The 17737-nt window shown below is 34.5% G+C and overlaps 2 protein-coding genes across 3 annotated transcripts in view; one reads left to right on the top strand and one right to left on the bottom strand.

Moving 5' to 3' along the window:
* LOC105204063 (cadherin-87A) overlaps positions 1-17737 on the bottom strand; it is an 80388-nt gene that overhangs the window by 26359 nt on the left and 36292 nt on the right. The window lies entirely within an intron of this gene.
* LOC105204061 (basic helix-loop-helix neural transcription factor TAP) lies at positions 960-3511 on the top strand. 2 transcript variants are annotated; one of them, XM_039451071.1, is made up of 3 exons: positions 960-1190; positions 1492-1689; positions 2018-3510. In XM_039451071.1, exons 1-3 carry the CDS (start codon positions 1188-1190, stop codon positions 2552-2554), a joined length of 738 nt encoding a protein of 245 aa, XP_039307005.1. In that variant the 5' UTR covers positions 960-1187; the 3' UTR covers positions 2555-3510. The 2 variants fall into 2 exon arrangements, with proteins under 2 accessions (XP_039307005.1, XP_011171389.1); XM_011173087.3 differs by lacking the exon at positions 960-1190 and having other exon boundaries at positions 1210-1689; positions 2018-3511.

Raw genomic sequence — 17737 nt, 5'->3', positions numbered from 1 at the left:
CGTTGATTTTATTAGATTATCGACAACTTATTTTCAGCCGTGTATTATGCACGAGCGTTAGATAAGCACAAGACTGCAAACTTTCATGAGGAAATATTGTAAGTAATAAGAACACATTGTTTTTTTATAATCTTCCATTTTATCCTCCCGTGCAAATAATATAATACTTAATTAAATTATAAAAATTATTAAAATATTTATATATGAGATTTAATAATATGTAAATCAAATTATATAATTTATTTATATATAAAAGATTGTATTTTATCAATGCGGAATTGTGCGCCTTTTACTCGTTTGATGAAAAACGCCTGTTCACGGTTAACCCGTTGTACTTCACAGACAGACGGTATTTGAAAGTAAATATTAGAAATTTCTAAATATTAGAAAGCATAACATGTTATTAATACTTTTACAAAATCTTTTGTTTGCAGTAACAATTATGAAAAATGTGTTTATTTTTAATAAAAAGTTTTTTTGAACAATTTTTAATTTAAAAAGAAATTTAAAATAAAAGGAAATTTTTTGAAAATTTATTGATAAGAAAGAATTAGAAGCTTGAAATTTTTCTTAAAAAATTATTTTGAAATGCAAATTTTAATTTTAGCTCTTGTTTCTTGAAACATTGTGTATTTTGATTTTTCGACGCAAATGCAGTGAAAACGGATTCGGGAATTAATTGTAAAAAATCGGGGACCGTTTATATACGATAATCTCAAAGCGGTGTAATCGTCCTAAAAACCTCTAATCTTCTAACAAGGCGGCTACATCGCCGTGGCACGCGTCTAATGCATACACAAGGAAGGGAGCGGAGAGAACGCTAGACGTACCCCTCTATGGTGATTATGGGGTGAACTCTCTCGGTGCCCCATGGAGCCTCACGGTGGCCCTGGGCTTGTGGAGGGGACGAAATACCCCCGGGACGGTATATATGTTCTAAGAGCCCCTTGCCACATGCACAGTACCAAATTGTACCCCGCCTAGTCCGCTCGTCGGTGAATTCTTATTTTCTCGTTTCGATCCGTCGTTCCGTCGTTGCGTGATATGAATTTTGATTGATGTTTGTTCTTATTTTTCGAGAGTGCAATTTATATTGTGTGCTAAGTGCTTTTCGGTAAATTCACTTTGCCTATAATTTGCCTAAGTTATTTGAAGATATTTGACAAATTACAAGTTCGGATTTTGACATGGTACGTGGTAATATATTCTATACGTTTTTTTTTTAAGAAAAGCTCGATAAAAAAGAATTAAAACTGGTTTTATCGAGATTGTAAAAAGTGTAAAGTAACTTAAAAATCTTGAAGAGGGAAATAAGAAGTAAAATAAAATTAAATATTTTAAAAGAAAATATTAAGTTAAATTAAATGAAATTAAATATTTTAAAAGAAAATTTTACTTTTTAAAACAATCATCTCGTGATCGTAATAATTTTCGCACATGCAATGAGTACAGAAGCATCATTACAAAATTTTTTATCGCTTTGCGTTACAGCAAGATACAGCGATGTCGTCAGAGTACTCATTCTGTAGCGAGGGAGGTTTCGATGAACTCTCGAGCTCCTCCGATTCTGGTTTCGATGTTAGCTTTGAATCGCCGAAACACGAAGTTTCAGGCGACACTCTGTTCCCTCCGGTTAAAGAAGAGAAGCGCAAAAAAACGCGGAACACTCGTTGTAAAAGTCCCACTCAGGTATATATAGATCAGTGCAACTTGATATTTAATCCATCATTATACTAAATCCCATTAATCATTTTATATATATTTTTATATACTAAGTAATTACAAAAATTCCAAAAGTTTCTTAAATAATGTAGAAGAGTTCACTTACATTAAAATTCACTTACATTAAAATACGTTAAAAAAATCCAGATATCTTTTAGATATTCTTCTAATTGGTCTATCCAATTAAAATTTTTATCATTGTTTGCCTTTTTTTTGTTTAAATCTTACACTTTCAAATAATTCTCTCGAAAATCAGACGTCGATTTCTTCTCTCAAATTGCCCATTTTCAAATAGGTGCTCAGATTAAAGAGAAATCGGCGGATAAAGGCGAACGACCGCGAGCGTCACAGAATGCATACTCTGAACGACGCCCTGGAACGTCTGAGGATGGCTCTACCGACCTTTCCCGAGGATACGAAGCTCACGAAGATCGAGACACTTCGGTTCGCGCACAACTACATCTGGGCACTGTCGCAGACCCTAGGCAACTCCGAAGGCGGTGAGATCACGGTGAACGTCGGCAACGTTACCGTCAGCATCACCGAGAATGGCAACATGATCACCTCATCAAGCGGAAGCTGCGCGGTGGCGGCCCAGAAGAGGCTCGGGCCGCAACATACCGCGAGTTTCCCGTACCCACCTCAGGAGCGATTCATCGCGCCGGAATGGCAGGAGTACGATTGCTACAGCGATCAGAGCGTGAGTCCACCGATGCAGTACCAGCAATGCTACGACCAGAGAATGTACCAAGTCCATCGTCCTCAACATCAGCTAGTACCGCCGACTCATCATCACATGTCTCATCACAACGCCATGTATCAGTGTCTTTAGACGTCGACGAAGTGCAGATAAATTCTAATAGTTGCTTCAGTGTTGATTATCTCTATCCATGGATTCAGCTCAGACCTAGTCTCTCTGTCTACGCTGTTACAAATAATGGAAGAGACACAAGAACGATTATCTCCTGGTACTTAATCAAAAAATTAACTACAGGAAGAAGTTGAATGTAACTGTAGTTGAAGAATGCTTCTTTCCCAAAGAGCTGACGTGATTGTAAAAAAAAATGGACAGTGCTATGATTATCGTTATCTACTTTATAAGAGAGTATTTTATTCGAGAATGATGTAAATCGATTAGAAAGGTTATTCAATTCTAATCCTCAATAAGCATATTTTGCTGTACATCAATCAGAAAGCAATTAAGAGAAAGAAAAATATTTTTTACAAGATTGGCGCTTTTACTTCAAAATTAATAAAAAAGCTTTTTTTACGCTAATATTAGAAAGTAGTTTGATTTAATGTTTCAGTGCGAAAGATAAAGAAAATGTCGAATTCACTATTGAAGATTAATTGTAGATAATAAATGATAGATTTCTTGCGTTTCGAATACCATACTATCTACGTTCCTCTTATTCTAGTCAGCAATATTCTTAGTTGATCTCAAGCGCTCGATCTCATTTTCGTTCAGCATATCTTAAGGAATAAGCTTTTAAGTTACTTTAAAAAAATATATATTTATAAAATGCCTATCAGTGCTCTTATTATAATACGCAACTGCTGATTCAGGGAATATATTGTATATAATTTATAACTGATCAATAAAAACATATTTTACGTAAATTTCTTTTAAAGAAATCCTTACCAACTACATGCCATGGTGATATGCCTTATTAATTATAATTATATTTATATGTAAAATAAAATATAAAAAGTTTTATTTTTGAGGTTTCGTAATTGGGAAGAAATAGAATCTATAGAGAAGTATGTAACATTGCTCATTATTTCGTATTTTACTATTAAATTATTTTTTGTTGTTTTATAAAAGATTGAAAAATGATACTGGGACATAAAAGTCGTAATTTTATAGATTCTATTCTCCCAACGAAGTACTCTGATCCACTTTACAGGAATGGAACGGTGGCTTGAGAATGGACAAGCACGTGCCAGGACACGCGTCCTGCACTGAAGCCACCGCATAGCAGATGTATCACAAATCGTGTCTGAAGTTACATCCACCCATATAATCCGTGAGATTACACGTAAAACATGACTACGATTCGTCCAATCAATGTGAGTTGAATTACCAATTTTTACAATTAGCTAGTGTTATCTTCAAATAAGTTCTGTCGTTATCTTAATTTTGTAACTCCAATTATTTTATTATTTTTTATTTCAATTTTGTTTTTGTTATAGTATTTTTCAACAAATAACATAATTCATTATAAGTACAAACAAGGTAAAATGTTATAATTGCACTAACAGTTCTTTATTTTAAAAATAATATAGAACTGTTTTATAACGAGTTAATTAATCGATTAAAATTAAAATTAAATATAAAATTTAATCGTACTAATCTATACTCTTACATATGATATATAGTAATCTGTATAGTTTCTTTATAAAGTTACATGTAAATTTTTGAAATAATGCAAAATTGGACTCATAATGCTACGAATTTTTCCAAACATCTGCATGATAAAAAGTAAAATTATTTTTTTGACAATTTTCCACGATCGTGAATAAACTTTACTGCATTTGAATAGCACTTGCTCATTATTATGCAAAAGAATCTTGATAAAGAAAGCAATTTGCATGACTAGAGCAAGTGGGTATCCCCTTATAATGTAACGACCAAGTGTTAGGAAAATAAATAGGTGAGTTTGATCGTTCGATCAAACGGAATACGACCGAGAGATCTGTCAAAACAGCCCTTCGGAGCATCCAAAATGGAAGGATAATATTTTCCTCTCTAGTCCTTGAGAAAATTTCACTTTGCTTCCGAGATCCACCCGTTCATTGTAATAATATTCCGTAATAATATTGATTCATGATTAACTACTACGACATATTATTCAATTAGTTACATCACGTATTTATTACCTATTGTTTTATTGTTTTTCATCGATTACTTATATATATATTTAATTTGTCATAATTGTATATTTACCTCATTAAATTGTGAAAATTATTTTATATAAAGGGAAAAATAATGTTCTCTGTTTTTTTACTTTAATTTCTGCAGTGGTATATTTTACGTATTTAGATATTAGATATTCAATTATTTGAATATCTAATATGTAATAAAATATGTTTGCTTATTTTTTCAGTTGTAAAGAACAAAGCCTTCAATTATTTTTTACTTATGTTTACACATTAAAATTTAATTTCTGTACAAATAAATGTTATAAGTTCAAAGGACTATGCATATTGCTAATGCAGATGAACTGATCCATCAAGATTGCTGTTGCGCGAACAATAATTTCCTATACGAGATCTATTTGCAAACAGCGTGCAAGCTGCGACGAATCCGTTAGCACGCTCGATCGTTTCCCCAAATCTCGCCAATAATAGTAATGCCTCAATAGCGCCATTATGCGGACGATATATCAATGTGTGCACAGTGTACGACAGACGGCCAGCATCCATAAAGGTGTTGGATTTTGGGGGATTCAATCAGTTTTTGCCGAGAGCTTATATCGCATCCACGTACTCAGTAACTTAAAAAAAAAAACATAATAACGTATAAACGGGCCCAACAAACCTTTTTTACCTTTGCTATAGAACGCTTTTCAAAAATCGTAGCAAAACTTCGTTTATAAACTTTTTTATTAAGCCGGAAATTAGTATTTTCTTGCACAAAATTATAAATTTATTTTCTTTAATATCTTCAGCAATACTATTCGAGTAGAAGATATTAAAGGAAAGAATAAGATTTCTTTATAGCACAGAATATCAAGTTGCGCCATACATTTAATGAGAAATAATCACTTTTGTATATTAATTTTGTATAATTAATTTACTTCTAGACAAATTCTTTTTGTCATTAATGATAAGAATATAATTGTCATCGTTTATTATATACAAACTAGACGTTTTTCTTTCATTTTTTTCCAAATATACAGCTCGTGGGTGTAGATGCAAGCGCGGTCCTCAGATCAAGCTCGTAATAACTTATTAACAAAATGTACGATATTTTTTTGTTTTTTTTTCTGCGCGCGTCGCGAGGTCGCAGACATAGTGATTTCACTTCGATCGACCTTTCGTTAGGTCGTTTCCGTCGAGTGCACATATCGATCGCCACGGTCGACCCTCATTGTACCGGCGCGCTGGTCTGTACGGTGACATACTGGTGGCTGACGGTGGTTCCCCTCCATGGAAAGAAAGAAAGCGCTGCACGGCAATGAAGGGAACGACAAGCGGGGCCACGGTCATCAGGAGGGTGAGAGACGGTCTTTCCTAATTCAGGAAAACTCGTGAAATTACCTTGACCGATCGTTGAGCACTTAATCGAAGATTAATGGCCGTAGCCTTTGAAGGCCGAGCGCAATTCGTCCCCGCGTTTGAGATTTAATTCGCTTCACGAATCGGTAGTCGTACCATTTTCAACCGAAACTGTACAAATTAACAGATTTCGCGTTACAAACGGTCGCATTATTATAGAAATGTGATCATTAATTAGAAAAAAAAACACGATTTTAAGTTCTTTAAGGATGTATCGGACATGCGGTTACTGCAAAGTAAATAAAATTCGAAAATGTTAATATTAACTTCAAATTAACTATATACATATGAAAGTTGTGTGAATAAGATTATATTTTTATTTAATAACATATTTTTATAATTTATTCATTTTAACTTATTAAAAATTATTTTTTACAACATTAAGAAAAATCTCAATTTTTTAATATAAATATTTTAAGTATATAAGATGATTTATCCCAAGTATTATTGTTTTTTTAATTATTTTGTAAATAAATAAATAAATTTTGTTTATTTTACAGAACTGATCTTTACGTCGCAATAAAACTTTAGATAAATTATTTTAAATATTTAAAGTACTTAAATAAAATAATTCAGACTTTTTTATTATTTCTTAATTCATTTTATTATTGATTATATTTTCATTAGAGCACATGTCTATTTTTTATTGAAATAATTCTTTATACAGGTAAACAACCAACGATCAATCTATTTTTTTCTATTTTTTTCTACATACATTCCTAAAGAAGAAAACGATATAGAAAATTAGTTTTTGTGACAACAAATCTCAAATCGCTGAATATAGTAAGATTAATTACAGACTATACATATAATATATTATATAAATATTTATAAAAATTATACAAATATTATATAATATTTAATACAAATATAAATTATAAATTATTTTGTAAACACAAATATTTCATGAAACAATTTTTTCAACGAGAATAATAATTAATTTTTGTTTTTGTGCCTTTATATCATGGATCTCTGGGGCTTCGATTTACTTTCAGGCGTACAAACTCGTTTATTCATACGCCGGAGGAAAATTCAGTCAGTAAGCATCGTATTTCCGCATCTGTTTAGACGCGTCGTGTGCGGGGTAGCCGGCTTTCCATTGCAAGTCGGCATTTGCAGGCCTTTGTGGTAAACCACGAACAATACCGGTTACGCTACCAGCGTTGTGCCACCGACTCTGACCGCTCTGGCGCACCACGGAGCACACCGCGTTTTCTCTATTCGCGGTGACTCGCTCGTGCTAAAATATGGAAAGCCTTATTTGAGTTGCGGCTGATCGGCCGCCCCCATCCCCAGGATTCACGAAATTAATTAGAATGGACCGCGGATTAATGTGCGCACCCTCATCTCGCGTGATGCATTGTCGGATAAATGAAACGCCGAGGAATGAAGCGTGCACGAATTGCTGTGCGTTTATACATCGACGTTGCTTAATCAGGATAAGTGGAAAAAGCGAAATTCACATAATTAATAAACAATATAGTTTAAATACTTCAGCAGCTTAACTGAAATTAATTCTTTTACAGTTGAAATATTTAAGGTATATTGTTTATTAATTTAATGTGAATTTAAAACAGTGCATATTAAGAATTCAAAATAAAAGTTTTGTTTATGATAATTTATTCTTCTAAAATTTATTATTTCATTAACAAAAATTAAATTAAAAATGGCGCCGGATTAATTTATTCAATTAATAACAAAATTGATTTTCAAAATAAGTTTTAAAATGAAAAATAATAAAACGAGTAGGAATTTCAAATAATATGAAGTTTAGAACATTGTGTATTTTATACTTTATATAATGAGTACCCAGAGAACAATTTCAGGAACGTTATCCGGTAGCCGTTATTTTATAATCATAGGTGTCGCGAAAATTGACGGTTTCGCAAAACGTCATGCCGATGACAGAGACTTGCAATGAAAAAGAGAGGAAAGAGAAAAAGGGGGAGGAGGGGGCATTGCCACGTACATACGTGCAAACATATTCACGTACGTACGCGCATACAAACCCCATAGTTTGACTCCAGCGCTAGACGCACAGGGGGACAGATGTCTACGGGGGGCAGGTGTACCCCAGCGGTGCGCGTGCCAACCAACCCCCCGCCGCGCCACCCATTCAAGACTATAATTTACTTGAAGAATGCCCGACCCAGCCAGGCATTCATCCCGGAGTGACGTGGGTTGCTGCTTTAGGTTTAACAGCGAGGCTCTCGATCGCGAGAAGCCGATCGCAGATCACAAGTTCGATTGCCACCCGTGATTCTCGACGTCGGCGACGTATCGCGTTTGTCGCTACAGCAACGATGACATCGATGGATGCTAACGAATTACCGCGAACTACAATTGTCGAAAATTTGTCGAAAACAGATTGAGGCTCTCTTATAAATGCATGCTTGCCTGAACCAATAGCATCCATTTAATATTTATTCAAATCGTCTTCTAATGAATCATTCTTTAATTAAAATAAAAGAGAAGAGCTTTGCATGTATATTTGTATATATCTGGCTGTTTGCAGTATTGCTCAGATTTATTGCGAATGGTGCATTTCGTAATGACATCAACCGACTTGACACTTTCTTGCCCCCCACCCTGGACTTTAATCACATGTAAAACCGGGATTAAGCTCGTGCTAAAGCCCCGTCGGACAAATCATTGATTTAGCTTCATTGTGAAGCGAGTTCGAAGCACCGCGCGCACGTTTTATTGGGCTGGTAGAATCGAGATTATGCAGGATTACACGCGCACTGAAAGTATGTTTGATCTCTCGTCTCCTATCTGCGTGAGTTTTATTCGAATCGGAGGGGCCCGGAAAAAAAGACAGTCTATTTAAACCCTACTAAAATGAGGGCTTAGTAGACTCATTGAAACAAACGTATATTTATCCTGCTCGCGCTTGACTCAATCATTATGCTAATTTGGAATGTTAATATTTATCGTAATTGAAAGTTAATTCCTGCTTATCCAACGTTCCTATTTTCACGCAAATTAAAATCAGAAATACGTAATATGAACGTAGAAAAATAAAATTATATGAATTAATAGTTACATAATTAAAATTAATAGCATTATTTAATATTATTACATTTATTAATGATTATATTCTTTAATGAGAACATTTTGTATAAGTTGTTTATTTCAGTAGCGGGACTGACTATTTACAGTTATGCGCGCAGTATTTGAATTGGAATTCGTCTTTAAAAGATTTACCTGTACGGGTGATGGATAGAGTTTCCTTTTCAGGGCCAATTATTGAACCGCCCAGCGGTTTTCCCTAACTGTCCAAATCGTCCGCAAATAGTAACTTAATATAGTAACCAAGCCCTTCGTTTTGAAATCGCTAACTACTGCCAGCAAATTAGTAATTCAATATCATATATCGGCTCTTTCACGGAGAAAATTCAATGGGAAGAAGCTACTAGTTTTATTTCACGGGAATGTTATTTTCTTGAATAGCGGAACAGCAGCTAGAAATCAGCGGTCAGTTGAGCATAAAATCTGGTCGACACGTAAGTGAAATGGCATGAAGGTACTATTAAAAAAAGAAAAAGAAATATTTCACTTGTCGCAAGTTGTTTGAATCCAGAAATTCCCGATAGAAGTTATTCTATCATGTGTGTGTGTGTGTGTGTGTGCCTGAATATTCAATTTTGTTGTTAGATCAAATCCCAATATTTATCTAAGAACTTCAGAATGAACTTTTGTTATTCCTTTGATCAGGTGACGCGCAATGTGTCACCGTCAATCCTTTTGGGTCCCGAAAATTGAAAATGGCAAAGGCGCGTTGCGCGCGGAGATCCTTTTAAACATATTCAATGTTATTCCTACACTTTACACGGGTGCTGGTCCCATAAGCAGTCAAGTGGTGCCGTAGCTCGTGCCCCACGCGGATCCCTCGTTCTCGTCGCCGCGCCGGCTACCACGAAATCCTAAATTCAGGGACTCCCCCTGCGGGCCCCTCTCGTCATCCCCCTTCAGTCACTGGCTGGCAGCTCATTAAACACCCACAGCGCCCTTGGTCGCCCCTCGTCCTGATTTAACTATTGTTTAGCACGCGTGTGTGTGTGCATCTATGTGTGTGCATCGTCGTCTACACGGAGCGGATTCAGCGGAGACTCGCTGCGACGTGTACGGGGTGCTCAAGAAATTAATGGCACGAAAAGAAGAAATTATTCACCTGAAACTCCTTGCAGTACTTGTTTTTTGAATCGCGCAATAAAAAAAGCAAAGAGATTCGTATGAATTTACAGTTGTTAGAAAATATAAAATCAAAGCGTTGTAAATAAAAAAATTATTTCAAAAAAAACAAAACGTAAATTCAAAGATCGATAAAAATAAAGATATACGGTTCGTGAAATCAAATATCCAAAAAAATACAGCGTATAAATTTGAAGCTGTACAGATTTCATAATCCAAATATTTATAAAAGTTATTAAACAAAATTTCTCAAAATTATTCTCTTTTACGTCGATTGCTTCCGGGTTGCATTCGCGATTTTCAAGCACCCTGTATACGACGATGCTAATGTGTGCGCGATCAGCAACATCGTCACAACCACTACGCGTTCACCACCACCAGCAAAGGGATCGAACGAGCCATCTGTCCGTATTTTGGTGTCGTACGAATGGCAGTGGTTCTTATTTTGATGCACTTCGCGCAGTTCATGCGATGAGTTATACTGGCGGGGTGAGAAGACGAAATTTCGCACCCGTCCTTCGCGCGGGTCATCCTCCAGACGGCGGGCCCCGAGGGAATTTCTAACGAGGTCGACAGCGATCAGCTAAATTTGTTGGTTCAATTGCTTTCGATTTAATTGCGACTTTGTTAGTCATTATTTAAATTATAAGAACAAAATGATAATTAAAAAAGAAATAAGGAACTGTAAGAAACTTGATTGCGTCTTGAGTAAATTTTTTACTCATAAGTTTCAAAGTGTTTATATTTATTTATTAAAAATTTGCATTAATGTATGCTATTTTTTTCACTCTATTTATTAATAATTACAAATATCCAAAAATGTCAATGTCATTACGTTAAAATTTGTAAGTATTGCTAAAATTGTTAAAACTTTATTCCTAATAGTTGTGAGAAATAATATTTTAACATTTTTTTCATTAGTTTTACATACTTCTAATTCTATTTTTCCACTAGCTTTTAAATGACTTCTCTACTTATAATTCTATTTATAATTGTCTCGTTTAAAATTGATTCCTAAACCTCATTTAGGACCGTGCGTTCGATGTAACACACTTGAGATTTCCGGCGCCGGGCTTTTAATCATTGCTCATTATCTACCTAAATCCAGTCACGGATATTGAGCACCGCCGGAAATACAGAAGTGACGTGTCCCTCTCCCGTTATACACCGGCTCGAGCTTTGATTGCGATCGTTCAACCCCCAGCAACGTACCTCACCCCTTTACGCCTTTCTCGCTTTCTCGCTAACGTCACCCTGCACATTATTATTTCATAACAATCACACCGTGCGTGGAACGATAACTGTCTGTTACGAGCGAGCGACGAGTTAAAGGCGATCATAATGCGATCGGCAACGAAATCTAGTTGTACGCGCTATTAACTTTTGCGTGCGACGACAGATCGTCATTTGGTATTAACATTTTGTCATTTATTCTTCCCGTGTCATACTACTTATCTATTTTTTACAATTAAACTTTTTGCAACGTTTCATCTTTTATCTCTTTTTCTCCATTATGGAAAAAGATAATCCGTGCAACAAGTTCAGCTAAAAAGACAGCACGTGTACTCATTTACATTTTTATACATTTAAAAATAATTTTCATGAATAATGAAACAAGAGATAACAAAGTAAAAGAAGGAGGAAGAAAAAACGAGAGCGGAATATTAATAGTACAGCTTAAACTTTTTGTAAAGCACAATCCGTTCCAAAGCGGAACACTTAAACGCGTTTCGACTTTCTAATTACTATCACCGAGAAGTAATCGGAGAAGATGGACAATTGCCCGCTAGTTTGTCCGGTTGTCCATTCGTCTATTGAATCATCTGCCAACGAGTTTAAATTTCATCCACGTCCATCTAACGATAGCAAGCAAGAAGTTAATTAAATTGTCCGCCATGTCCGGTTAGAGGATCGACAAAAAAGCTTTTACTTGCTTGGATGACTCTGTCCACTCTCATCATATCTATCTACAAGGATAATCGGTATAATTAATAAATCTTCTATTATGTGATTAGATATGCATTCAAATTAATTACACTACACCGAGAAAGGGGTTGTTAATTTAACTAAAATTTTTACCTTAATTGAATTTCTTCAATTCAAACATTTACGTATTTCAATTAAATATACATGTAGTTAAATATATAAATGTTTAAACTAAATATTTGTTTAAAAGTATTTTATGTATTTAAGCTAAATATATAAACAGTTAAACTAAAAAAATTTAATTGACTTAAAAATTTAGTTAAGTTAATAACTTCTTTTTCACAGTGCGCGTAAAAAATTGAATAATTAATAAATTAATAAATTAAAAATTGCTATAACTTATTTCTTAATAGGCTTTATTTCTTAATAGAAATATTAAGTATATCTTTAATAAATATTATTTTTAAATTTAAGAGATTCTTGAATTTTTCAGAAGCAGAACGTAAAGTCGAGAAAATTGTACTTATTATTCAAAACTTCTTGAAAGAAAGTAAACAGATTTCAAGATCGTACTTTTCACGGAAGATTTTGCTAAATTATTTAAAACTTTAATTGGATACAGATCTGAAAATAATTTTGTTAGATCATCAAAATAATTATGTTAGATGCTCAAACTAGTTGCTATAGTGTCAAAACTTTTTGCAGCATTACTCATAATGCTTAAGTATTCTTTACAATTATTTTAATGGTCCGAAAAAGTTATTTTCAGCTGTGTATCCAGCTAAATTTTTATATACTTCAGCGTTTTTTCCGTGTATGCTTTAACACAGCTCCGCATGAGAACTTATGTATTTTATAAATCTCTCTTTCTTCACGCGAATCCGGACTTTCTCACGCGTATCGGCGACCGTTTAGTGCATCCTCGAGAAGCGAGCGCTTCTGACCATCGCTTCGTGGGCCACCCCGAAATTCTTGGTGAAGCGTGCGCCCCATTTCACGGTTGTTTCGTAAGAAGGCGGTCGGGGCCGCGGTCCTTTGAAACCCACCACTTCGCGGCGAAGATCTGAGGCGAGCCGCCGAGAAAGGATTTTCGCGCTCTTGAGCCATCAATTTCTCCCCTTTTCGACGGGATCCTTCGACCGGGCGCGATGTACTCTCTCGATTTACCCAACTTTAGGAAATATCGATCCGGCCGGGTCCTTTTGATCCTTAGAACGTAGCCGATGCGCCAGATCGAGCATGAAAAAAGAAGAGAACCACGTGAAGGTGGATTTTCTTTCTTTTTTTTCGTTTCAATCGTCTACCCCTCGTGAGAATTTATTAGATACCGATATCACATCCGGGTAACGGGTAATTCAACGGAAGACACGAAGGAAGTAGGAAGTACTGAATATAGGTATAAAAAGTCCCCGTTAGGATCTCGTGAAATTTAAAAGGATTGGAAGAAGAAAGGTCAGACCGTTTGAATACCTGCCGCTTTGCTTACCAGATGAGTTTACTTAGGAGAATTTTATTAAGAGACATTTCTAGCGCATATATATACTGTGAATTATTAACGACATTCGTTATTAAATTTACTGAATGACAGAAAACAATCGTCATATTATAAGAAAATTAATTAAAACGCAGATTTGCATATCTGAAATTACAGAAAAAAAACTTGAAGAACTTTTATTTAAAGAAGAAGAAATTTATATTTTTAGTCATGCAGTTGTAAAACCTATAATGATTACTATAAATCTTTCGGGAAAAAAATACTTTTATCAATTATAAATAATCTATTAAATCTATTTTATAGAAATTATAGAAAAAAAATATCAGTCCCTTGATCACAATCTTCCCACATATGTCTCCATTCCGGAAACGATTGGCGAGAAACGAATCAGTATCACGGTTGACATTTCAATTTTTTTATCATGCGTCGCTTCCGGAAGGTAGAAAAAAGCTTCCGTGGGACAACTTGCAGTGCAACAGACGGCATTAACGCACTAAGGACCAAGTTATGCATTTTCCACGGTGGTCCAAAGCGAGGGGGAAAGGCGCCCAGGAAAATCGAAGTCACGACGACCATGTCGAATCGATTAGAACGCGGTGTACGGGGGTGCTCGTCCACCTTTGTGAACCACCGAACATGTAATTTCAAGGTATTTAAGCCGCTTAACGAGATTTTTATCCCAATTATCCGCTTCCTGAGGAACGAGACCATTTTCAATAATAAATATTTCTACGTAATCTAAAATTATTTCAAAGAAATATAAAAGAACTTTTTGAAATCGTTTCGAATTCGAGAAACGACAATAAAAAAATAATATTAATATATTTTCAAATTAAAATTGTTCTTATATTGTAGCAAATTATTTTTTCTAGTATCAAATTGTTTAAGTTTATATTTTTCTTTATTTAAAATAAAATAAAGTTACAATTTTTAATTTTATAATAGGAAAGTGTAATAAAGAAAAACGTTTTTAACAATTTTTAACAATGCACTAAACATTGACATCAAAAATAATATAAAATTTATATTTATTCTTTATTCACATATCTCTATATTAGCTGAAATGTTCTTCCATGACAAAGATGAGATAATTTGACAGATTATGTACGTTATCATGCGATAATCCTTTCTAGCCAATTGGCTGGAATCGTGCCACACTTTACCTACACTCTGCAAACTATCACACGCGACACGTGTCGGTCACGTGCCGGAACCAGAGCTGTAACAGTGCATCTCGGTACGCATATTTGCCCACAAAGTGCGTGTCAATTCGACCAAGAATTGCTCACAGATAACGGGGTGTCCCGATAAAAGAAAAAGACCGGACAGTGATAAAATAATAATCCGCTCATCTGCGGCGCCAAAGTGCCACGTGGCGATATGAGTGGCTTTAAAAAAGCGATCAAAAAATAAGAATAGCATTTAAATAGAATACCGTATATAGAATAGGTGTTATTTCGGCACTTGGAGTCTCGAACAATTCAATCCATATGTCGATAAAAAGCAAGCGTCATTTTGAACGAATACATACAAAGCCTCTTATTTGTACTAACAATAAAATGTTATATATTTTAAAAAATGACGTATACTTTTGTATTAAGTAAATGCTTAAAGAAATTTTACGTAAAACTTTAATTTATATCAAGTAAAATATTTATATATCAAGTTGATGAATTTGCGAAGAAAAATGATAAAGCATAGAGGTATGAATAGCATATCACTAAAATGCAATATGTTTGACTATCTACTTTTAAGAAATATTTTAAATTATAAGTTACAATTTTATTAAGCAAACAGATATCCTTTCCCACTTTGTGGGAAAGGATATCTTTTAAAGATGATCCGATACGATTAATCATCGCTTTTTTCACGCCTTCGTCGTATTTCCCACCGTTATCAGCCGCGCGTCCATTGATCGTATCCGTCATCGATCTTCTTCTTTAAACGGATATCTCGAGTTAACGCGATGAATGACGGCGGTCACGTGCGGCTAGCTGTGGGTGCGCGAGAACGAAGATTACGAAACGAGGAGGAGTGAGCACGAATGAATGCCATCGCCACGTGTCCGTATCACCAACCCTGAATCCGGCGACACGTGTCAAACGAGCAACGTGTAAAAGTTGACCGTAATTGAGATATCATAGCCGAGAGATTCTCAGCTAATCTCGGCGGCTTCGCATCGCGGCCGCACGCACGTGCGACCGCCACGTGCCGTTGGTTCGCCTGGCAAATTCGTTATTTGTGACACTTGGCGTGTCGATTAGATTAATTAGCATCAGCGATTGGTATAAGGAATTAATCTAATGTTTAAACAGATACTTTTTGACTCTCATTAGGTTGCGTTTAACTGCGTCAATCTTTCACACAGAAAGAACGATTTTGCTGAAATACATATCTAACAATTTCTCTAGATCTAAATAATCTTTTTAATCAAAATAATTATGTAAGACGCTCAAGTGTGATGAAAAATACAAAAATTCTAGCATCCAGCTTAAACGTAGTAATGGCTTTGATTGTCTAACAAAACTATTTTCATAGCTGATTACATGTTTTAAAAAGATTTTTATCTTGTTTTTATTTTTCTTATTTGAGAAGAAATTCAAAATAAAAAAAGCGTTATCTAAATTTTGTAGAATTAAAAAAGCAGAAATAAAAATTTTTAATTATTACAGTCTTTCATGAAAAAGAAGAGATAAAATCATCGTTTCAAACATTTTTTTTACAGCATTAAAATTTAAATGTCTTTTTAGGAATGCATTAGTTCAAAATCACTTCCTTTTTAATTGTTTGGATATTTTGATCTCGAAAATACGGACGAAGAAACGATCTGATCAATGATTCAGGCAAGTTCAACAGTATTAATTCAACAGTATGGTCAGAGGAAATAAAATAATACGACAGGAGTGCGATCGAATGGAATTGCCGGAGGATATTGGAGCAGCCTACCACGTCGTAAATATTTGCAGCACGTGATACGCCTATAGCAGTTTGCAGAAGAGTTCAATTAAAACGCTCAGTCTGTTGAAGCGATTTGCATGACCATTTAAGCGTGTACAGATAAATACAAATACATATAAAATAAAATTTGATCAAAGACTTAACAAATCTCAACAAGAAAACCTTGATTCAATTAAATGTCATCTAGAAGAGTGAGAAAAAATCAATAACAATTATATTTAAATATTTTTAATACATATCTTTCAAATTGACTTGATTTTCAAATCGAATAGATTTTATAATCCCGTACAGAGATTAAGCAACAAAAAAGGAAAAAGCACCTCATTGTATGAAGGATACAATCATAAAAAAAAAAACAATTTTAGACGATCACAGACGTAACGTCATTGTCGTAACGATTCATACGGCTGCTTCAATCGTTTCGTGCTCAGGCTATTCACAAAAGCACCCCTGGCTCCCATGCGAATGATCATAGGCGCCCGCACTTAAATCTGATTCAGATAACGGCTCGTCTCCGCACGAGTACAAACGAACTTTGTCGATGAAATACATGCGATTACTTTTCAAAGAGAAAATCCGATCGATCGATTGCATCAATAAAATATAAGCTAAAGACAAAAATTACTTCAAAATCGAAAAGCCCTATGATCTCGACAATGGTTGATTGTCAATATCAACGACATTTTATTGAGATATCTTGAGATTTAGCTATTATAGCTATAGATTTGAAAATAATTTTGTTAGACCATCAAAATAACCACATATATACAAGATTATCGAAATAATGTAGTTCAATCAAGTGTAATGAGCGATGTTGCAAAAAGTTTTGACATTCTAGCAACCATCATCTTAAGAGTCTTATTCTTTAAATCTCGTAGAGTGAAACGTTACTTCAAAATAGTAAAAATTAGACCGGTTCAATTTTTCAAATAATTCACCATTTTGATAAGAATAAAAATTCGCTCCTACAGAATGAAAATTGAGCTCATGAAATTTTTCACTCTAGAGATTTAAAGAGTACGTAATTAGTTTGACGTTGTAATAAAAACTTCTTTTCGGATTTATATACACATTTTTAGATATCTTAGCAAAACCGTAAAATAAAAAAAAATTCTGTATTAAAATAATATAGCAAAAGATCAATCCAGACAGTTCTCTCTT

This window comes from Solenopsis invicta, chromosome 6 (genome assembly GCF_016802725.1).
Source record: "Solenopsis invicta isolate M01_SB chromosome 6, UNIL_Sinv_3.0, whole genome shotgun sequence".
Taxonomy (NCBI): domain Eukaryota; kingdom Metazoa; phylum Arthropoda; class Insecta; order Hymenoptera; family Formicidae; genus Solenopsis; species Solenopsis invicta.
The sequence above is the reverse complement of the archived record's forward strand: the minus strand, read 5'-3'. Positions and strand labels throughout refer to the sequence as shown.